The sequence below is a fragment of the Bison bison genome, unplaced genomic scaffold, assembly GCF_000754665.1.
Source record: "Bison bison bison isolate TAMUID 2011002044 unplaced genomic scaffold, Bison_UMD1.0 scf7180017864484, whole genome shotgun sequence".
In the NCBI taxonomy this organism is placed as follows: Eukaryota; Metazoa; Chordata; class Mammalia; order Artiodactyla; family Bovidae; genus Bison; species Bison bison.
In genome coordinates this window covers 1,622,472-1,646,091 of record NW_011495044.1, presented here as the reverse complement: position 1 = coordinate 1,646,091, position 23,620 = coordinate 1,622,472, and the positions used below count along the sequence as shown (strand labels likewise).

Sequence of the window (23,620 nt, the reverse complement as noted above, 5' to 3'; positions counted from 1 at the left end):
CATTTCTTTAAGAATTTTCCACAGTTTATTGTGATCCACACAGTCAAAGGCTTTGGCATAGTCAATAAAGCAGAAATAGATGTTTCTCTGGAACTCTCTTGCTTTTTCTATGATCCAGCAGTTGTTGGCAATTTGATCTCTGGTTCCTCTGCCTTTTCTAAAACTAGCTTGAACATCTGGAAGTTCATGGTTCATGTATTGCTGAAGCCTGGCTTGGAGAATTTTGAGCATTACTTTACTAGCGTGTGAGATGAGTGGAATTGTGCAGTAGTTTGAGCATTCTTTGCATTGCCTTTCTTTGGGATTGGAATGAAACCTGACCTTTTCCAGTCCTGTGGCCACTGCTGAGTTTTCCAAATTTGCTGGCATGTTGAGTGCAGCACTTTCACAGCATCATCTTTCAGGATTTGAAATACCTCAACTGGAATTCCATCACCTCCACTAGCTTTGTTCATAGTGATGCTTTCTAAGGCCCACTTGACTTCACATTCCAGGATGTCTGGCTCTAGGTGAATGATCACACCATCATGATTATCTGGGTCATGAAGCTCTTTTTTGTACAGTTCTTCTGTGTATTCTTGCCACCTCTTCGTAATATTTTCTGTTTCTCTTAGGTCTATACCATTTCTGTCCTTTATCGAGCCCATCTTTGCATGAAACGTTCCCTTGGTATCTCTAATTTTCTTGAAGAGATCTCTGGTCTTTCCCATTCTGTTATTTTCCTCTATTTCTTTTCATTGATTGCTGAAGAAGGCTTTCTTATCTCTCCTTGCTATACTTTGGAACTCTGCATTCACATGCTTACATCTTTCCTTTTCTCCTTTGCTTTTCACTTTTCTTCTTTTCACAGCTATTTGTAAGGCCTCCTCAGACAGCCATTTTGCTTTTTTGCATTTCTTTTCCATGGGGATGGTCTTGATCCCTGTCTCCTGTACAATGTCACAAACCTCCATCCATAGTTCATCAGGCACTCTGTTTATCAGATCTAGTCACTTAAATGTATTTCTTACTTCCACTGTATAATCATAAGGGATTTGATTTATGTCATATCTGAATGGTCTAGTGGTTTCCCCCACTTTCTTCAATTTAAGTCTGAATTTGGCAATAAGGAGTTCATGATCTGAGCCACAGTCAGCTCCCAGTCTTGTTTTATGTCATTATGATTGTTTAAATACCAATCATTTTACAGTAGGTATACTATAAAATAGTTTACTTTGTAGTACAGCTTTTGTTTTTTTCCTGAGTTAATTATCACCTTATATCTTTCTCTGTGCCTTGTTTTCCTTCTTTATCCTTATTTCTTCTTGATGTTTTGCCATCTTATCCACCTTATAATTTCCCCACTCTAATCTAGATCTGTCATACACCTGTCCCCCGTCTCTTTAGAGCTTCTAGTTTGGGTCCACTATTTCCTGGATCCCATGTTTTCCTGTCTTAGCTTGTGCCTTCTTCTGCTGTATACCACTTTCTGGTAGGAAAGGGGCCATGGGAGATGGACTTGTGTCTGCTTGCATCTTGCAGTTGCCTTTAATTTGGCTGGTGTGGGATTATTCCTGAGAATACTGCAGGCACTGCTTTTTTGCCTCACAGCCCCATGTGCTGCCATTGAGAATCAGTGCCATGCTAGTTCTCATTCTCCTCTCTAGAAGCTTCCTTCTCCCAGCATCTGAAGTTCTGTGGTGATTTGCTTTGGTGTGGGCCTGTTTTCATTCCTGGATTAGGGAATTTGGAAGGATTCAGATTCTATAATTATGGGAAATTTTATTTTACAACCTCCCTCTTATTTTCTTTGTTCTAACTCTGGAATTTCTATTACTCAGATTTGAACCTTTTTTGATTTAGCTCTAATTAGAAGAAAGATTTCTTTGATTTTTTTTTCTAACCATGTCACTGAATATTTATTTTAATTTTAATTTTTTATTTTATCACCTGAGAGTTCTTTATTCTTTAATTGCTCTTCTTTCATATCATTTACTTATTCTATAGATGATATATTTAATTGTATCTTTCAGGAAATGATTTATAGTTTTGGTTTTTAAAAAGTTTTCTTCTCTTCTCTTCATTCTGTTTTCTCAGCCCCTCCCTGTGTATTTCAGCCTCCTTTGTTCATGCTGAGCCACGTGGAAGTTGATAATGTGGACTCTGGGGCCATGCTGCTGGGTTTGACACCTGGCTCTGCTTCATACTTGCTGTTTTTCTATACTTTGTAATCTGCATATAGAAGTAATAATAGTATCTACCAAAGAGGGTTCCTGTCAGCATTAAGTGAGGTAATATATATACAAAACCCTTAGAACATTGCCTGCCATATGGCAAGAATATACCCAGCAAAAGGATTCTTTTGCTGGATGAGGTGGTTTTTCTTAATGTCTGCTGAACCTTGGTGGTACATATTTGAGAGGTTCTCAAATGCTAGCTGGAAGCTCCACACAGGTAGGACGAGGCAGGCAGGCCCCCTTAGCCGTTAGACTTTCCTCTGTGTTGAAGGCAGCTTATTGACTCTCCTTCTGTCCATTCCAGTTTAGAAACCATACTTTTAGGAAGCTAGAGATATCTGAGAACTATATATTCTCAAGCAGAAAAAAAAATTTTTTTTTGCATCATTTCCTTTCTTATAGCTTTATGAAAATGACTTTCTAGTGCAAAAAGAGTGAATTTTATTTTTGTAAATTAATTTCAATGAACAAAAATTTGAGCAAACAGGTCACATTTTCTGAATACCACAGTGTTTTACCCTGATCTATATTTGACAATCTACACCATATTGAATGGGTTAATGTATAGTATGCAGGTTACAGTCTATAAGGTTGCAATGAGTCAGAGACACAACTGAAGCAACTTAGCACACATAATAATTAATAAGTAATTAACCAGAGATTTTGGATTATACATGGGACGTGTTGAGAGTTTTAGGAAAAGAGAACACAGTCTGACAGCAGTTCACACTGGTAAGGCCAATAGTAAGTTACTGATGCAAGTACTTTAAAGGATTTGAAAACTATGTACCTTCCTTCTTTCCTGCTCCTCTGTCTTTTTCTTTTTTTTGCATAGAAAATGGAATTGATTCACTTAATTTGAGAGATATACTTCAAAGAACTCATTTACCTCACTTCCTCTGCCATTACAGCCCTTAAATAAAGTGTGAGCAGGGTGTAGGAAGCATTACCCCTCATATTGGTTTAAAATACAATTCCATACATTGAAAGACAGGCAGGAACCAGCAGTTCCCAATACCGAGTCCAGGGTGTTCTTGTTTTGCATGATTTTAACATGCATAGGGGACTTCCCTTGTGGCTCAGTGGTAAAGAATCTGCCTGCCAATGCAGGAGACATAGGTTCAATCCCAGGGTTGAGAAGATATAGAGATGGAAATGGCAACCCACTCCAGTATTCTTGTCTGGAAAATCCCATGGACAGAGGAGCCAGGGAGGCTAAAGCCATGGGATCACAAGAGGTGGATACAACGTAGCGACTAAGCAACTACAAACATGCATGGACTTCAGCTCTCAAGGTGAAACTGAATAATGGTAGTTTTTCAACAACACTGTTCACCAAATAACTGAGTAAATACAGCTTACTACTAGCTCTTCAGGCCATAAATCACTACATAAATAGCAGATGCATAATGATTAGTGAACAGTTATCACTTCTTTCAAAGACTGTCGGTCACTGCACATGTTATTCAGTTCACATGTATGTGGCAAAGAGTGCAGTTGTGTTGTTTCCTCATTTCCTAGTGATAAACCCACATTGTGTTTTACAAAAGTAGGTAGTTGAAAGAGAAAATTAAAAAAAAATAAAGAAGATATTGTTTAAAAAGAGTGAACTTTCCAAAGTCAACTTTCATTTGAAAAGACCCTGATGCTGGAAAGTTTGAAGGCAGGAGGAGAAGGGGATGGCAGAGCATGAGGTGGTTGGATGGCATCACCGACTCAATGAACATGAGCTTGAGTGAACTCCGGGAGTTGGTGATGGACAGGGAGGCCAGGCGTGCTGCAGTCCATGGGGTCACAAAGAATCGGACACGACTGAGTGACTGAACTGAACTGAACTTTCCAAAGCTACTAAAATAGCTTCAGAATTCAGAGAATGCAAGCAAACCAATAGCTAAAAATGTCCAACACATATTTCTTTAAAAATATATAGTTTCAGCTTACTTGCACCCTGAAAGGTGACCTATAGGTTGCCTAGCAACTCCAGACTAACTCTGGCTTGTCTAAATCCATGAAGTAAGTAAATGTTAATCACTCAGTTGTATCCGACCATCTGTGATCCCATGGACTGTAGCCCATCAGGCTCCTCTGTCCATGGAATTCTCCAGGCAAGAATTCTGGAGTGGATTGCCATTCCCTTCTCCAGGAGATCTTCCAGACCCAGGGATCAAACCCAGGTCTCCTACATTGCAGGCAGATTCTTTACCATCTGAGCTACAGGGAAGAACAAGAAGAAATCCGTGAACTCCTTTGCAATTCAGTGCCTGAACCATACCTTCTCCAATGAGGTCTGAATCCCTCCCAGGTCTATTCTTCCTTGGCTACTATCCCTCGGCCCTTGGGTACCACGCTGAGTTACTTATATTTTATTTTATTGTGGTTAACACTCCTTTACATCAAGTTTCCCTTGTGTAACCTTTTGGACCTAAAGAGGTATCTCTTTTTTTGGACCTAGAAAGCTACAATCTCTCTAAACCTTTCAAAATAAGTATCATTATCTCCATTTTACTGAAGAGAAAATCTGAAGCTCGAATTACAAATGCTCATTGTGATTAGGAACCACAGCCAAAGTCTCAAAATTGGTAAACGAAGGAGCTGGGTTTCCAAGCCTGTTTTGTCTGTTTCATCTTTGGCCAATGTATTGGCCAAAAATATGGTCAATACAAAATATTGGCCTACCAAAATATTCAGCCACTGAGCATCCAAGCATCCCATATGTTCCATCCCATACTGAGCTTCATCTCTTCTCCCTGTAACTTCTCTCTGAAATCCTGTTTCCTAAAATTAAACCACACCCCAAATCTCTTCACTGAATTTGCCTTCTATCTCTTTACCAAAAATCTGAAACTTCCCTAGGGACAACACTCTCAGATGGGCTTATTCATAAACTCTTTCAAGAGTTTTCACTCTCAATTCTAAATTTTCCGCAACCCAGTCTCTTCTTGTTCTCTCCAACTTCTAATCCTACCATGCTGTTGTCTGGCCTAATCAAACCCTTTTGTCTTCCCATTTTTTCCTATCATCCCACTAGTATCTTGATGTAGCCTGGATAGCATCATCAACTCCTATCCTTCCTTTGCGTTTGTGATTTGGGGGACTTGGTGCATCCTTCCAGTCTTTCTACATGACTCCTGCTCACTTGCTCTCCCAGTGCCCCAGGATCTCTCCTCAAACCCTGTTCCTTACTACTTTTCAAAACATGGTCAACAAACATCCTATAACATGCTGTGGAGTGGGAAGGTCAAACATTATTCTTCCTCTACAAGTTATACTCATTCTGTCATCAACACCATAATCATCAGTACTTTCTTACTGAGTCCAAAGCAGCTTCACTGATATTCAGTTAGATTGAATCTGTATCACCTTCATGGGAACCATCACTTTTTTTATTGAGGACTGTTAATTAATGTCGATTCAACAATTCTGATGCTAAAGAGGCCTAATATTTGTCAGAAGGGAGCCTAATGGCTTTAAATTTCCTTTGGGTTCAAAGCAAGATTTTGACAATATTTCGCCATGGCACCGTTTCCTTGAATAACCTGTCCTTCGTTCCACTAGGTGATCCAGACTTTCAAATTCAAAGCTAAATTTGGAATGGGAAAGACTGGGATGGCTCTATGAACTGTGGGATGTCAGGATGATGACAAGGATAAAATAAATGCCAGGAACTCCTGCCTCCTTTTTTGTTTGTTCTCTAGTTAGTAGAAAGAGTGAAACCAAAACTTGCAGGTGATTCTCTAAAGGTGAAAGCTTACTTCTCTGACTCAGGCCTCACTGCGGTGTTACCTGCCTTTCTTGGTATGATAGATGCTGTGTGGCCAGTACAATTCCTAAGATTCTGTGGAGCAATTTTTCTGTGCCTCCTAGAGGGTGCTGGGGACTCTCAGGGGCCACAGCCATGGGTAAAAGGCTCTGGCACTGGTAAGAGGAACCAGCACCCTTTATGATATCCATCTCTTTCCATACCTGTTGATATCCTCTTGAATAAAGTACTCTATTAACACCATCATTACTCAATTCAGATATGGACAAATATTTATTTTGAAAGCTCTACCCTGGGAGAATATCAATGGAGGTATCCTTGAGGAGCAGTGGTTGTTTGCAATCAGGGCCTCTTTTTTGGTATCTTGAAGGGATATTATTTTTCTATAGTTTCGCTGATAAGCTTCTTGGTGACAGATCCTACTTACCGACTCACTAAATCCACGTAAGGATGAAGTATACACAAATACCAACCTTTTCAATTGTATTGCGAGCTATCCCTTTCCAGAGAGCAGAATGGCTACTGTCTGTAAGTGGAAATGGTCTCAGTTGTTTGCTTGGTAACTGAGGTGTTAGGAAAAAGAAGTCAACTATAACAAGAAGAAGGACAATGTTTATGTAAAGCAAGCAGTGTATCAAGCACTGTTTTGAGAATGTTACCTACACTGACTTCTCACAACAATCCTACAAAGTGATGGTTTGCTGCAAAGTATGAGCTCTGACCCACTACAATTTCTTTTGGGTGACATTTTACTTGTATCACTGAGAGACTCCCTCAAAGTATCTCTTCACCATAGCAGGGGCACATCATGGAAATACTGGATGGACAATCACCAATCCTTGAATCCCATTCTAAAGGTCACCTTTCCTTTACCCCGAAACTATGTTTCTTTAGATCTGTTGATACTCTTTATTGAGATAAAATAAAGTTCACTAATCTGGGTCCTATGACCCATCTTGTCCTATCTACCTAGAGTTGATTTAATAGGTCCAATCCTCATGAATTCAGTGACTCAACATTTGCTTTGAGTAAATGCTTTGATTTGTCAGGCTCTTTGCTGGGCCCTGGGGAAACAGGAAAAAATCAGACATGGATCTTTCCTTGGCAAGATGTCCATAGTTTAGTCTCTTGATGTTTAAAGAGAGCCCACTGGAGTCATCACGTCCCACCCAGGTACTTACTTTCCATATCATCTCCCCTAACAGTCAGTGATTCTTGCCTATCTATAGGATTATGGTAGGGAATGGGGTGGAAGGACCACAGAACCTATGGTTTCAGGTCTGGTCGTAGCCTTCTGTGTTCCAGTGACCTCATTCAGTGGTCCTGCCCCAGCCTGTTAGCTTGAGGAAAGCTCTCTTTACATCTTTGTTTCTGAGGCTATAGATAATGGGGTTGAGAAAGGCAGAGATGACGTTGTAGAACAGGGCAAGTTTCTTGTCCCGCTCTGGGGAGGCATTGGCCCCAGGGTTCATGTACATAAACATGGCGGGTCCACAGAACATGGTGACCACAGTGATGTGGGAGGCACAGGTGGAGAAGGCCTTGAGCCGACCTTGGGCCGAGCGAATTCTCAATATGGTGGCAAAGATGCGGATGTAAGAAGCCAGAATGAAGGAAAGGGGTACCAGAAGAAGGATGAAACCTAGGATGAAATCTACTTGGTCATTGAGGGATGTATCTGCACAGGCCAGCTTTAGAACAGCAGGAACCTCACAGAAGAAGTGGTTGATCTCACTGGGGCCACAGTAGGGCAGGCGCATAGTGAAGACAGTGTAAACTAGAGAGCAGCTCACCCCCCACAGTCCACAAAAGACCACCATTGCCCCACACAGCCGTGGGCTCATGATAACCTTGTACCTGAGTGGGTAGCAGATGGCCACATATCTATCACAGGCCATGACAGAGAACAGCCAGCCCTCAGTGATGCCCAACACCAGAAAGATGTACATCTGGGCCACACACCCAACATAAGAGATAGTTTTCTTCTGACAGACCAGATGTACCAACATCTGGGGCACAGTGGTGGTGACATAGCTCATATCCAGCATGGAGAGGATACTGAGGAAAAAATACATGGGTGTACTGAGGCGGGAGTCCAGGTGGATTAAGGTGACAATGAGCCCATTGCCCACAAGAGTAGAGACATAGAGGAAGAGGAAGATGTTGAAGAGGATTGTATTAATTTGGGAATCCTTGGAGAAGCCCAGAAGGATGAACTCAGACACGGAGCTCTGGTTCTCCCAGAGGAAATCCTGCATTCTCCTTCAGCTGCAGAAAGAGAAATGAACGAACTATTGTTCCAGCTTAGGATGCACATCAATCACCATGATTGTTCAGTTGTTGGCAAGGTCGATGATTTTATTTAGATACTCAGATCAGATCAGATCAGTCGCTCAGTCGTATCCGACTCTTTGCGACCCCATGAATCGCAGCACGCCAGGCCTCCCTGTCCATCACCAACTCCCGGAGTTCACTGAGACTCACGTCCATTGAGTCAGTGATGCCATCCAGCCATCTCATCCTCTGTCGTCCCCTTCTCACTCGGGACTAATATCAGGTCATTGACTGAGGTCTGTCTAGGATGAGGTTAAATTAGGGAAGGGCAGGGAAAACTTTATGAGATTTTCATTCTCTCAAGTGTGAATCTTTCATCAGAACTTCCAGTTTCTCATTGTGTTTCCTCTCTTAGTCCTAGCAAGGCCATCTGCTCTCTTGTGCTTCAGGAGCCACAACCACATAGCACATTGCTTGAGGTTCTTCTGCCTTAGTCTTCAGTGTAGAGTGTGATGACGAAGATTTGAAGTTTCCTTCTCCCTCCTGTCAAAAAACAAATCACTCAAAACTCTTTCCTTTGGTGCTTTAAACTTCAAATCACTACATATATACAGGCAGGGCAAGTCAGAAATATGGGCAAGATTATATGACTCCAGAATATGAAAATTTTTTTGAAAATTTTATCCAGGTCTGTGTTTCTTGAATCTTTGGTGTCTCTGGAAGCTTCCTCATATCTGATTTTATTTCAGATGGAGTTGCTCACCACTGGGCCTCTTCCTGGCCTTATTCACAACAGAAAAAAAGTCTTCCTGCTTGACCCTCAAACTATAATTGACGCAGAATAATAGCTGTCTTTTTGGCTTGAAGTCAGCTTTGGCATCTCTGATTCTTTCAGCTTGATGGGAATACCTTCCTAGTGGTAATTTATACTTTGGGGTCTCTTTCTCTCCTAGAGTCAAGACTTATGACAGTCAGGGAACTCCAAAGTTTAGTTTATATCTCAAAAGTTAGAGCTGATTCTTCATTTTTGGCATCATAGGAAGTGGTTCTAGTGGAGGAACATGGGATTTGGAATCAGAAGATTGACATTCAAGTCTTGGTACTTCAACTGTGGCCAGTTCAAGTAATTTAGTCTCCTTTAACCTCATTTCCTTCTCTGTAAAATCTACATAATATCTACCAGAAACAGGAACAGAACCTGTGAGAAGTAATATATGATATGCATGGTGCACACAGCACTGTAGCTAGCACAAAGTGGAAGCTCAGTGATGTTCATTCCAGTCAAATTATCTTCCTGGTGTTGTATATCAAATGGTAAACAAAACTGAAAGAGACCAGAACAAACATGGTATACTCCTAATCCTGAAGAAGCTCACAGTGTTTTGGGGGAAATAGAAGAATAAAGACACAAATCACATTCCAATGTATTTAGCACTCTGATGGAAATATGGGCTGGCAGTCAATGCTGTGTTAAGCACTAGGGATACAGAAATAAAAAATTACTACCCTCAAAGAACACACATAGGAAGGAGACAGATAAACAATGAATGGTACTCAAGTGATAAGTGCTATGACAAGAGTAAGTATAGAGGGTCATGGGGATCCATTAAAGAAGCACCTGAACTAGCCTTTGAAAGCTAAACTTCTCCAAAAACAGGGCCCATGATGTGAATCTTAAAAGATGAATAGGAATTAGCTAAGCAAAGAAGAGTAGGAAGTTGGAAAACTAGGAAGAGTTTTGCAAGCAAATGGAGTAGTAGTTACAAAGGATCAAACGAGAGAGAGTTTTGTACAACCAGGGGACACGTGTGATAAGGTCTGAGGGCAGGCTGGTTTGCAAACAATAGGAAGAAAAAGGTATTGGGTACCTTGGTAATGAGCATAGACTCGATCATTTAGGCCATGGCAAGCATCAGGTGAGTCTTAAGCAGAGAAATAATTCATTAAGGCTTCAGTTCAGTTCAGTTGCTCAGTCACGTCTGGCTCTTTGCAACCCCATGAATCACAGCACGCCAGGGCTCCCTGTCCATCACCAACTCCTGGAGTTCACTCAAACACATGTCCATCGAGTCGGTGATGCCATCCAGCCATCTCATCCTCTGTCGTCCCCTTCTTCTCCTGCCCCCAATCCCTCCAAGCATCAGGGTATTTTCCAATGAGTCAACTCTTCACATGAGGTGGCCAAAGTATTGGAGTTTCAGCTTTAGCATCAGTCCTTCCAAAGAACACCCAGAACTGATATCCTTTAAAATGGACTAGTTGGATCTCCTTGCAGTCCAAGGGACTCCACTCTCCTCTTTCACTTTCATCAAGAGGCTTTTTAGTTCCTCTTCACTTTCTACCACAAGGGTGATGTCACCTGCATATCTGAGGTTATTGATATTTCTCCTGGCAGTCTTGATTTCAGCTTGTGCTTGTTCCAGCCCAGTGTTTCTCATGCTGTACTCTGCATATAAGTTAAATAAGCAGGGTAACAATATACAGCCTTGACGTACTCCTTTTCCTATTTGAAACCAGTCTGTTGTTCCGTGTCTAGTTCTAACTGTTGTTTCCTGACCTGCATATAGTTTTCTCAAGAGGCAGGTCAGGTGGTCTGGTATTCCCATCTCTTTCAGAATTTCCCACAGTTTATTGTGATCCACACAGTCAAAGGCTTTGGCATAGTCAATAAAGCAGACCTAGATGTTTTTCTGGAGCTCTCTTGCTTTTTTGATGATCCCGTGGATGTTGGCAATTTGATCTCTGGTTCCTCTGCCTTTTCTGAAACCAGCTTGAACATTTGGAAGTTCATGGTTCATGTATTGCTGAAGCCTGGCTGGAGAATTTTGAGCATTACTTTACTAGCATGTGAGATGAGTGCAATTGTGCAGTAGTTTGAGCATTCTTTGGCATTGTCTTTCTTTGGGATTGGAATGAAAACTGACCTTTTCCAGTCCTGTGGCCACTGCTGAGTTTTCCAAATTTGTTGGCATGTTGAGTGTAGCACTTTCACAGCATCATCTTTCAGGATTTGAAATACCTCAACTGGAATTCCATCACCTCCACTAGCTTTGTTCATAGTGATGCTTCCTAAGGCCCACTTGACTTCACATTCCAGGATGTCTGGCTCTAGGTGAGTGATCACACCATCATGACTATCTATCTGGGTCATGAAGCTCTTTTTTGTACAGTTCTTCTGTGTATTCTTGCCACCTCTTCTTAATATCTTCTGCTTCTGTTAGGTCCATATCATTTCTGTCCTTTATCGAGCCCATCTTTGCATGAAATGTTCCCTTGGTATCTCTAATTTTCTTGAAGAGATCTCCAGTCTTTCCCATTTTGTTGTTTTCCTCTATTTCTTTGCATTGATTGCTGAGGAAGGCTTTCTTATCTCTTCTTGATATTCTTTGGAACTCTGCATTCAGATGTTTATATCTTTCTTTTTCTCCTTTGCTTTTTGCTTCTCTTCTTTTCACAGCTATTTGTAAGGCCTCCCCAGATAGCCGTTTTGCTTTTTTGCATTTCTTTTCCATGGGGATGGTCTTGATCCCTGTTTCCTGTACAATGTACTCCTGTCTCCTGTACCCTGTCTCCACAGTTCATCAGGCACTCTATCTATCAGATCTAGTCCCTTAAATCTATTTCTCACTTCCACTGTATAATCATAAGGGATTTGATTTAGGTCATACCTGAATGGTCTAGTGGTTTCCCCTACTTTCTTCAATTTCAGTCTGAATTTGGCAATAAGGAGTTCATGATCTGAGCCACAGTCAGCTCCTGGTCTTTTTTTGCTGACTGTATAGAGCTTCTCCATCTTTGGCTGCAAAGAATATAATCAATCTGATTTTGGTGTTGACCATCTGGTGATGTCCATGTGTAGAGTCTTCTCTTGTGTCGGAAGAGGGTGTTTGCTATGACCAGTGTGTTTTCTGAGAAAAACTCTGTTAGCTTTTGCTTTGCTTCATTCTGTATTCCAAGGCCAAATTTGCTTGTTACCCCAGGTGTTTCCTGACTTCCTACTTAGATTTTAGAAATATCACTATTTGGGTGGAAGTTAGGAAAAGACATTGGAGAAAGACCAGCTGAGAGGTATGAAGGAAAGACAGGAGAACGGTAACATTCCAGACAACAAAGAAGAGAAGAGAGATTAGAGAGAGAGGTGGAGAAGACTTGGTAACCGAGCGGTACAGAAGATGAGGAAGAGGGAGGAAACAAGCATGAGTTTGAGGTTTCAGACCTGGGAAGCTAAGTTGACAGTAATACCATTACAGGACAGGTGGAGGTGAAAGAAAGAGTGATGGGGTGGGGAGAAAATGGTCAGAAAGTCATTATTAATTCTATTGTAGACATGCAGAGTTTGAAACATCGAGTGTCCTGGAGGATCTGATCATCAAAGAGTTAGACAGATTGCCTTGCAGCTCAGGAAAGAGATCTAAGCAGAAAATCAAACTTTAGAAGGTAATTAAGGCACAGAATGGATGAGAACTCTCAGGGATATCTCAGAGAGAGTACAGAGGCTCCAAAGACACAACCTGGGAGGAGGAACACTGGAGAGATCAGCAGGAGAAGAGATGGGCTTGAACAAGAGCATCCAGGGAGGCAGGAGAGCTTGACAGTGTAAGCTCAGGGAACTACCATCTCCAAGAGCGTATATGATGCTAAATGCTATAGAGAGAGCAAGAGGAATTAAAACTTTTCAAAAAATGCAATAATGCTAGACTTATTAGTTGCTTGGATGTGGGAAATTTCTGTGGAGTGATGAAGGCAGAAATCAGTGGGTTATGAGGAGCGAACTTGGCTATAAAGAGAAGGACTGAGATGAGGAGATATCTAAGATTGGGACATAAGGTGAGGGGAGTGCTTTGTTTCCTTTGTCATTTTCTTAAGGTAGAAGTTCAGAATGTGTATTACACTGGAGGAAATCCAAAAGAAAGGGAAAGAGGTGCTATTGCATGGTCTCTGAGGAAGCAGACAGCAACAAAACTAAGAACACAAGTCTTGAGAGGCAGTTTCAATAGAACATAAACAAAGGGGAAGATGTATGAATGAGAAGGATACAGATCATTTAACTGTGTGTGTGTGTATGCACTCAGTCATGTCTGACATCTAACTGTGACCACCAGAAAATTCAAGATACATTCCCATGGACCAGTCTCACAGGTTCTTTCTTCACATCTCGTGTAGATGGTGAGGAAGAAGATCTGGTCATGTCATTGCAAGTCAGATTTCAAGTCTCAACTGGATAGAAAAAGAAGCATATGCCAACCAAAAAAAAAAAATGCTATAGCACCAATGTAAAATTCCCTGCCCCTCTGCTTAAAAAGCCAGCCATACATAGTCAGCTCAGCTGAGAAATAACTGAAGACTGAAAGGGGATCAATGCAAGGATGTTCCTAAAACATCATCGTAAAGTGACAAAACTGAGAAAAGATGCTGTGAGATCACAGGAGGTATCATGGAACTGTGTCTGCAGAAGCCAGACCACCTTCTGGGGCCACGTTTTAAGGGGACGATAGCTAAGTTGAAAGAGGTTATAAAGAAATGTCTGGAAACAACATCATGTGAGGAAGAGTTGAGGCAAGTGGGGGTGTTTGCCACATGGAATGAAAGGGTAGGAGAATTCTGGAAGCTGAGGGCCTACTCTCTGAAAGGCTTTCATGTGGAAGATGGATGAGACTTGTTCCAGGTCCTAAAAAGTGCACTTGCGAATTCTACTAGGGAGGTAAATTCCAGCAAAATATAACTAACTTATATTAGTGAGGGCAGATCACGGATAGGATCAACTGACCTGGGAGATAGTGAACTTGCTGACCCCATAAGAGGATCAAGCAAAGTGTCATTGGGACTAGTGCAGCTGGTCAGGTGGGAAGGTCTCTGGTTCACTCTCTCTAGGTCATCCTTCTGTGCGCTTCTTCTTTCAGCTTCATCTGGACCTGATGCCTGGACCACTGTAGTAGTCTCTCAGTAAGCATCCCACTCATAGTCTTATGGTGCAAAACTGAGGAATGTGCAGCGGGATAGAAGGACCAGGAGCAAGTGAATGGGGAGCTCCAAGCCCACTATGAGCCTTCTTCCCATCCATCCCAAGGCCTGGCCTAAGGCTGTACCAGAAAAGAGTGCTAGGATACCAATATCCTGTTTAGAAGCAGTTACATCTCTCCCCTTCCTAAATAAGAACTTCACAGCTCTTCCCACTTCTAATGTCCCCTTCCAGGTTCTAACTTCTATTAACTTGTCATCAATACCTTGATCTATCCTTACCAGTGTCTTGACTTCTATCCTCAGTGGGCTTCAGAGGAGAGTCAAATGCCTCAGCTCCATACAACAGCCTTCACTTTCTTCTACTTTTCTCTCCCTCAGCTGAGGAGCTCACTCGGAAAACTGGAACCTATTATACAGAGTGAAGTAAGCCAGAAAGAAAAACACCAATACAGTATACTAACACATATATATGGAATTTAGAAAGATGGTAACAATAACCCTGTGTACTAGACAGCAAAAGAGACACCAATGTATAGATCAGTCTTATGGACTCTGTGGGAGAGGGAGAGGGTGGGGAGATTTGGGAGAATAGCATTGAAACATGTATAATATCATGTATGAAACAAGTCGCCAGTCCAGGTTCGATGCACGGTACTGGATGCTTGGGGCTGGTGCACTGGGACGACCCAGAGGGAGGGTAGGGGAGGGAGGAGGGAGGAGGGTTCAGGATGGGGAACGCGGGTATACCTGTGGCGGATTCATTTCAATATTTGGCAAACTAATACAATATTGTAAAGTTTAAAAATAAGATAAAATTTAAATCTCTGAATATTCAAAAAAAAAAAGGAAGGAAAGAAAATGACCAAGAGACGGATAGACCACTGTACACAGAGAAGTCAGCGAACAGAGGAGGACAGAGTTCAGGGAACAGGCCTGGGTGGCCTGATAAGGATGGAAAGGAGGTGGAAGCAGGCAGGCACACAGTCAGACATATGGGGAACACAGGGCTGCCCAGGAGTGGGTGAGCATGGTTCAGTTCCCTGCCTCAGGCCCTTCTCCTTACCTGGTGCTGGGCTCAGGGTGGGATGCACTGGGGGCCTGCTGGGTCCTCCTTTAGTATTCTGCTCCTGATCCTCAGGGAGAACAGATCAGATGTTTTAATGAGCCTTTGTGGGATTCTCCAGGCCCCATAGCAGCCTTCCCAAGCCCCAAGCTCACTTTTCACCCTCCCAGTGTAGCACTCAAGACCAAACACTCAAGAGCCTGATCCTCCCATCCCAATGCCTCCTGTTCCTCTCAGGTGCTCCCTTCTCAGCTTCATAGTCTAAAGGGCCAGAAATATGAATATCAATTAGACCAAGTACTTGGATTGAGAAATGGCGGGGGGTTGGGAGGCCTGGGCAGGCAAGCCAGGGAGAGTTTCTATGCACCATAAAGAATGGGTTTGGAGGGCAGGAAAGGGCTACACTCTGCACTCATCCCCCATCACCCACTTGATTAACCAGACCTGGGATTCACCCTTGACTCCTCTGTCTACCTCACCATTTCCTAATGAGCTACCTATACCTACCTAGCTAATGAGTCTACCTCATAAAGACCTGTTATCTAATACCAACCTCTCATGTTCAGTAGCTGCTCTTTTATTCAACAGTTCAGCTTCTCATCTGTTCCTGCCTGAGTGAGTGCAGCAGCTGGTATCCTTCTCCTTCAATTTAGTTTCCACATGAGAGCCAGAGTGATCATTCCAGATGTAAATCTAATGTCATGGTTCTTTAATGGATGATGTCATGCCTTTTATCTCTATTACTGCAAAATCTACCCTCATTAGGCTGTTTTGAAGGGTATGATAGTTCATGTTTTGTTAATTTATGTCTAAGCATTTGACTTTTATGAAGTTAAAAATAGTGTTCATGCATGCTCAGTTGCTCAGTTTTTTCTGACTCTTTGCAGCCCCCATGGACTGTAGCCCACCAGGCCCCTCTGTCCATAGGATTATCTCAGCAAGAATACTGGAGTGGGTTGCCATTTCCTTCTCCAGTGGATCTTGCTGATCCAGGGATCGAACCTGCATCTCCTGCGGTTCCTGCATTAGCAAGCAGATTCTTTACCACTGAACTGCCTGGGAAGTCCATCATAAATAATATTATGTACTTAATTCTAGTTTCCAATTGTTCATTGCTAGTATACAGGAATAAAATTGATTTTTATGTGTTCATCCTGAATCCTGTAACATTACTAAACTAATTAATTATAGGAGTTTTAATGTAGAATCCTTGATTTTTTACATAGACAATTAGGTTATTTGAAAATAGATGAAATTTTACTTCTTCCTTTCCTGTATTCTCTTTCCTAGCCTTGTTGTACTGGCTAAAGTTTACCATGCTATTTTGAATAGGATTGTTGAGAGCAAGCATCCTTTTTTTGGTACTGATTTTAGGAGTGAAAACATTTAATTGTTCATCATTTTGTGATGTTAGTTGGAGGTTTTTAATATAGATTTTTTTTTTTTTGGTCAGAATAAGGAAATTTCCTTTTATTTCCAGTTCACTGAGATTTTTTTTTTTTCAAATCATCAATGTGGGGAAAGGACATTCATAGTCATGAACATTTGAAATAGCTTTATGCAAATACATCTGAATGATGTATTAGTAGTTCTTGTTCTCAAAGGGGCTCAGGGACGAGATGAAAGTTAGAGCCTTTAAGATCTCCATGTGTTTCTGAGGCCAAAGTTGAGTGCTTAGTTGGTGGCACTGAGTTTGGGGAGTAGAAAAAATCTTTCATCCTAGATGAAAGTAGTTAGAAAGCTTCCTGAGAAGAGACCCATACGAGGCCCTGATGAACAAGTAAGGGGACAGTAGACAAGAGTGAGGAGAGGACACTCCAGGTGGGGTAGCCTATGCAAAGACCTGGGGAGTCAGGACTAGCCCAGAGTAAGGGATCATGTTGGGAGGTGGGGAAATTAGAGGGGACTGCTGTGGGTTTCTACTGCCCTGAGAGCTCTGAAAAATAAGGTCCAGTCATTTCAGCAGATAATCCTCACATGCCCTTCCTTTTTAGTTATTTATTGGCCATGCCATGCAGCATGTAGGATCTTAATTCCCCAACCAGGAATCAAATCTGCACCCTGTGCTTTAGAAGCATGGAGTCCTAACCCCTGGACTGCCGGGGAAGTCCTCTCACATATCCTTTCTAATGGCCCCAGGACAATTTTCTTAATAAGTCCTCAGGAAACACAGTCAGAATGTCTTGCTGACAATTTCATTCTTTTTTTCTCCAGAAAATCAAGGCTCCTCTTTCCCCTGGACTTCTCTTCTTAGAGGCTACGGCCTTCAGGCAGGAAACCCTGGGACTAGAGTAGGCTCTTCCCTTCTCACAATTCATCCATATCACTCTTAGGGCCTATGTTCCCTTAATGCTTGGGGATTGCTAAAAGCTCTCTAGGCTGTCAACTCCCCTAAATTTATCTTCTTGAGAAAGTTGCTAATAAGCAAAATGCACTCTTAGCATTTAGTACCCTCTCATTTTTCTCAACATCCAGATAATCCTTGGTTTACAAATAAAACTTGTTTCTAAGCGACTAAGTGCAATTAGAATATTTTGATAATTGAATCCTATTAGACTTGTAGAGAGTAGCTGATTTACAAGATTTATCTTGTATTGCTTTTTACAAAGCAATTAATATTTATCTGACCCCAGAGTGAGAGAAATTTAAATTTACTTTGATAGCACGAGATTAGTTCCTGGTTAATGTGGCAGCTGATGTGATTCAGTTCAGTTCAGTTCAGTTCAGTTGCTCAGTCATGTCCAACTCTTTGCCACCCCATGAACTGCAGCATGCCAGGCTTCCCTGTCCATCACCAACTCCCAGTGCTTGCTAAAACTCATGTCCATCAAGTCGGTGATGCCATCTAACCATCTCATCCCCTATCATTCCCTTCTCCACCTGCCCTCAATCTTTCTCAGCATCAGGGTCTTTTCCAGTGAGTCAGTTCTTTGCATCAGGTGGCCAAAGTATTGGAGCTTCAGCTTCAGCATCAGTCCTTCTAATGAATATTCAGGACTGATTTTCTTTAGGATTGACTGGTTGGAGCTCCTTGCAGTTCAAGGGACTCTCAAGAGTCTTCTCCAACACCACAGTTCAAAATCATCAATTCTTTAGTGCTCAGCTTTCTTTATAGTCCAACTCTCAGATTCATACATGACTACTGGAAAAACCATGGCTTTGACTAGATGGACCATTGTTGGCAACATAATGTCTCTGCTTTTCAATATGCTGTCTGGGTTGATCATAGCTTTACTTCCAAGGAGCAAACATCTTTTAATTTCATGGCTGTAGTCACCATCTGCAGTGATTTTGGAGCCCCAAAACATAAAGTCTCTCACTGTTTCCATTGTTTCCCCATCTTTTTCCCATGAAGTGATGGGACCGGATGCCATGATCTTAGTTTCCTGAATGTTGAGCTTTAAGCCAACTTTTTCACTCTCCTCTTTCACTTTCATCAAGAGGCTCTTTAGTTCCTCTTCACTTTCTGCCATAAGGGTGGTGTCATCTGCATATCTGAGGTTATTGATATTTCTCCCAGCAATCTTGGTTCCAGCTTGTACTTCATCCAGTCCAGCATTTCTCATGATGTACTCTGCATATAAGTTAAATAAGCAGGGTGACAATATATAGCCTTGACTTACTCCTTTCCCAATTTGGAACCAGTCTGTTTTTCCATGTTTGGTTCTAACTGTTGATTCTTGACCTGCATACAGATTTCTCAGGAGGCAGTTAAGGTGGTCTGGTGTTCCCATCTCTTTAAGAATTTTCCACAGTTTGTTGTGATCCACACAGTCAAAGGCTTTGGTGTAATCAATAAAGCAGAAAGAAAGAAAGTGAATTCGCTCAGTCATGTCCGACTCTTTGCAGCCCCATGGACTATAGCCTATCAGGCTCCTCCATCCATGGAATTTTCCAGGCAAGAGTACTGGAGTGGGTTGCCATTTCCTTCTCCAGAGGATCTTCTCAACCCAAGGGTCAAACCCGGGTCTCCCGCCTTGCAGGCAGATGCTTTACCACCTGAGCCACCAGGGAAGCCACTAATAAAGCAGAAGTAGATATTTTTCTGGAGTTCCCTTGTTTTCCAATGATCCAACGGATGTTAGCAATTTGATCTCTGTTTCCTTTGCCTTTTCTAAATCTAGCTTGAATATCTGGAATTTCATGGTTCAGGTACTCTTGAAGCCTGACTTGGAGAATTTTGAGCATTACTTTATTAGCGTGTAAGATGAGTGCAGTTGTGCAGTAGTTTGAACATTCTTTGGCATTGCCCTTCTTTGGGATTGGAATGAAAACTGATGTGATTGCATCCCACTAATTTTGATGTTTGTATGTGTGTGTGTGTGTGTGCTGAAGGTATGAAGGAGAAAGTGTTAGTTGTGTAGTTGTGTCTGACTCTTTGTGACACCATGGACTATAGCGTGCCAGGATCCTCTGTCCATGGGATTCTCCAGGCAAGAATACTGGAGTGGGTTGCCATGCCCTTCTCCAGAGGATCTTCCAGACCCAGGGATCAAACCCAGGTCTCCTGCATTTCAGGCAGATTCTTTACTATCTGAGCTACCAAGGAAGCCTTTATATGCTTTCAGTTACCATCATTAGTGTCCAACCCATATATTCTGACCTCACAATAAGCCTGATATTAACATTGTAGTTGACAAATACAAGCTACGGTTAATAAGGTAATAACTATTTTCTAAGGTATCTGGCTTTGAAGACAATGACTATCTAATGATAAAATTTATATAATTATTTAACTTCTAAGGCCTATTTCTACTTGAACCTAAAATTAATATTATAGTACAGTCATTATCTCCACATCAGACTCCATTTTATGGATAGGGGCTTGAGCTCCAGAGAGATTAGGTGGTTTTTCCAAGATCTCAACAAATTAAGTCAAGACTAAAGTTTGGGGCCCTTTCCCTTGTTCTCTAAGGTGGCAGAGGAAATTTAAGGGTAAGTCAGTTATGGAAACCAACATACTTTTTTTGTAAATAAAGATCTGGATTGCTGAAAGCCATGGTGGGGTAGGTACAGTGGAAATCAGAGAGGGATCCATGAAAGTGAAGAACTAAAAGAACTGCAGAAGTGGACAGACCAGGGATGGAGAAGGGCCAGAAAATCACTCAACAAACATTTATTGAGAAGTTACTATTCCACTGCAAGATGCTACTTGCTTAGGCTATGAAACGCTGCTGAGGAAGATCTAAATTAGCCAGCAGAGCTCTGACTTGATGGATCTGACCCTATAGCTATGACTTAAAATCATAATCCTAAATATTTTGAATTTTCCTCAATGGTATCCTATCTATTATCTCAGCTGAGCCTCAAAAAGCTCTACTGAATCCTTGAGATATGGCATGATATACTAGAGAAGAGCCTGGACTCTGGAACTATACTACCTGGAGTCAAATCTCAATTGTGTTACTTTCCAGCTGGGTGGCCTTTGCAACTTGTTTAATCTTGTGCCTAAGTTTTTTGTTGTTGTTGTTGCTGCTATTTTTAAACTTTATGAAGAAAATCATTATACCTACCTCTGGAGTTGTTATAAGAATTAAAATAAAGTACATATAAAGTACTTAGACAGTGCTTGTCATGTAGAAAGTGATCAATAAAGGTAGTTATTATTTAGGCCCAAAGAATATTCTGGAACACATTGTACAGATATAAAAATTAAATCTCAGAGAAATGAGTTGATGTTTTCAAAACAACAGAAAGTCAATGATGTGTTTCATCCCTGAACACAATTCTTTCTTTCCTAATGTTTCCAGTAGCCTAATAAAATGCAAAAGTGTTTTTTTGTAGATATCCTCCCTATCCTGGGCTCCTTCTTCAGTCCAGTGATTTCAGTGAACGTGTGGGTGTCAGACAGAGACCAGAGGCACCGCAGACAACCCTCATCCGTGGCTTACTGAGTGCCCGCACTCATTCCAACTAACTTGAAGAAAGCCCTCTTCACATCCTTGTTCCGGAGGCTGTAGATGATGGGGTTGAGGAAGGCAGAGATGACATTGTAGAACAGGGCCAGCTTCTTGTCATCCTCTGGGGAGGCCTCGGAGCCAGGCCTCATATACATGACCATGCATGGAATACAAAACATGGTGACCACAGTGATGTGTGAGGCACAGGTGGAGAAGGCCTTGATTCGCCCCTGGGTGGAGCCAATCTTTAGGATAGCAGTGAAGATGCGAACATATGAGGCCAGAATGAGGGACAATGGAATCAGGAGCAAGATAAAGCCCAAGATAAAGTCCACTTGGTCATTGAGTGATGTATCTGCACAAGCCAACTTCAAGACAGCAGGAATTTCACAAAAGAAGTGGTTGATTTCATTGGGGCCACAGTAGGGCAGATTCATTGCAAAGACTGTGTAGACGAGGGCACAGGTGAGACCACAAAGGGCAGAGCTGACTGCCAGGGGTACACACAGGGTTTGGCTCATCTTGACCCTATAATGGAGTGGGTAGCATATGGCAACATATCTGTCATAGGCCATAGCTGCAAAAATCCAGGTCTCAGTGATGCCCAAGGTTAGGAATATGTACATCTGGACCACACACCCAACATAAGAGATAGTTTTACTCTTGCTTACTAGATGGATCAACATCTGGGGCACTGTGGTGGTAGCATAGCTGAGATCCAGCAGAGAGAGGATGCTCAGGAAGAAGTACATGGGGGTGTGGAGGCGTGCGTCTACTCTGATCAAAGTAACAATGACACCATTGCCCAGGACTGTAAATAAGTAAAGGAAGAGGAAGAGGAAGAAAAGGATCCAGTTGGTTCTGGGATTTCTGGAGAAGCCCAGGAGGATAAACTCGGTTATAGAGCTTTGATTTTTCCAACCTTGGCTATGGGTGGCCTTCCTCCTGGGGAGAGAAGAGGACATATTCCTAAATACCCTGCAGTCTCAGTGAGAGAATGCATGTAAGATCCACAGCTGCAGGGACTGAAGGCATCGCAGAACTAAGCAAGCAATCAAACAAAGATCTCCTCCTCCACGCCAGGGAACATTCTATCCAAATTGGCTTCACATTGCTCTAGGCACTTGATAGGGATTATAGAAATGATTTTGATCTGTCTAACTAGCTTTAATAAAGTTCAAAGGGCCCAATGGAAAAACTGTACATGGCATAAATCTTATTTTGAAGAACGCACACACCTACCCATCCCATAAATCAAAGGAAGGAGGCTAGGGAAATGTAAAATGTTCTATGGTAAACCAAAAAGTTGTAGAGCACTCTATAGTTCCTAAAGTCATTCTTTCAAATGTCAAGACAAGCAGGTGCTACCAAGGACAGTGTAAATGTGAAACAAACAAAAACCCTTGCTTCTTGGCTTTGTCTTCTTCTCTGATGCTGTATCTTTGAAAATCCACATACCATTAATTTTCAGAAAAAGGGGGAGTTTCAAGGAAGCTTTTTTTGGGAAAAGAAATCTTTCCTCTAGAACTTTTATTTCCCTCACCCCCACCATTCCAGCATTACCTTCAGTGGTTACAACTATAAAGATAAATTGACGTATAAAGACAGCCAGAGACTCAAGAATTGAAACCTAGAGAACATGTTTGTGCTCCTGGCATTTCTCAAGAAAATGAAGCTAATTTACCTGGAAATTAGGTGCCTGTGTGTCTCGAAGCTTTTCTTGAAAACTAGTAAGGACTCCTCCACAGCCATGTTGCTCACAGGAGAGAGTTGAGTATTGGGTGGGAATGGATCTTCAGGTGATTTGAACTCCATCCTAGATCTCACCTTGGCAGGCCTAGACAGCAGAACACAATACTGACCAGTCCTTTTTTCTTAGTCCTTTTGCAACAGAACCATAACTGCTAGATACACACCTTTTCCAGACACCAAAGAAGGAAATTGTCTTTAACGAAATGGCATTCTATGAAAATGTTTTAATAAAGGTGATCTCATTTGGTTGTCACCACAACCCACTGAGGTCAGTGTCACGACTTCCTTTTCATAAAATCACCTGTCCAGTGTTGGACAGAGTAAATGACGGAGCCAGGACTCAAAGTCCAAGTCTCAAATGTGTCCCTCGCACCAATTTCATGCAGGGTTTAGCAGGTTTCCCTAATGGCTCAGATGGTAAAGAATCCACTGGCAAATGTAGGAGACCTGGGTTTGATCCCTCGGTTAGAAAGATCCCCTGGAGAAGGGAAAGGCTATCCACTCCAGTATTCTTGCCTGGAAAATCCCATGGACAGAGGAGCCTGATGGACTATAGTCCATGGAGTGGAGTCACAAAGAGTTGGACATGACTGAGTGACTAAGAACACACAAGCACAAAATAGACCCATTTTAGGTAACATTGTGAGAGAAAGAGCTGACCTGTGTATCAACACTTTTAGAGAGTAGAAAGTTC

At 41.9% G+C, this 23,620-nt stretch overlaps 3 protein-coding genes across 4 annotated transcripts in view; 1 reads left to right on the top strand and 2 right to left on the bottom strand.

The window, feature by feature from the left end:
* The window catches only part of LOC105004875 (olfactory receptor 2D2-like), a 139,956-nt gene that overhangs the window by 78,762 nt on the left and 37,574 nt on the right, over positions 1-23,620 (top strand). The window lies entirely within an intron of this gene.
* On the bottom strand, positions 7,230-8,313 carry LOC105004876 (olfactory receptor 2G3-like). Its single transcript, XM_010862636.1, has one exon. The coding sequence runs from the start codon at positions 8,232-8,234 to the stop codon at positions 7,287-7,289; it is 948 nt and encodes a 315-aa protein (XP_010860938.1). The 5' UTR covers positions 8,235-8,313; the 3' UTR covers positions 7,230-7,286.
* On the bottom strand, positions 21,010-22,926 carry LOC105004977 (olfactory receptor 2A5-like). Its single transcript, XM_010862800.1, has 2 exons — positions 22,859-22,926; positions 21,010-22,119 (listed from the first exon to the last, which is right to left on the bottom strand). Exons 1-2 carry the CDS (start codon positions 22,924-22,926, stop codon positions 21,162-21,164), a joined length of 1,026 nt encoding a protein of 341 aa, XP_010861102.1. The 3' UTR covers positions 21,010-21,161.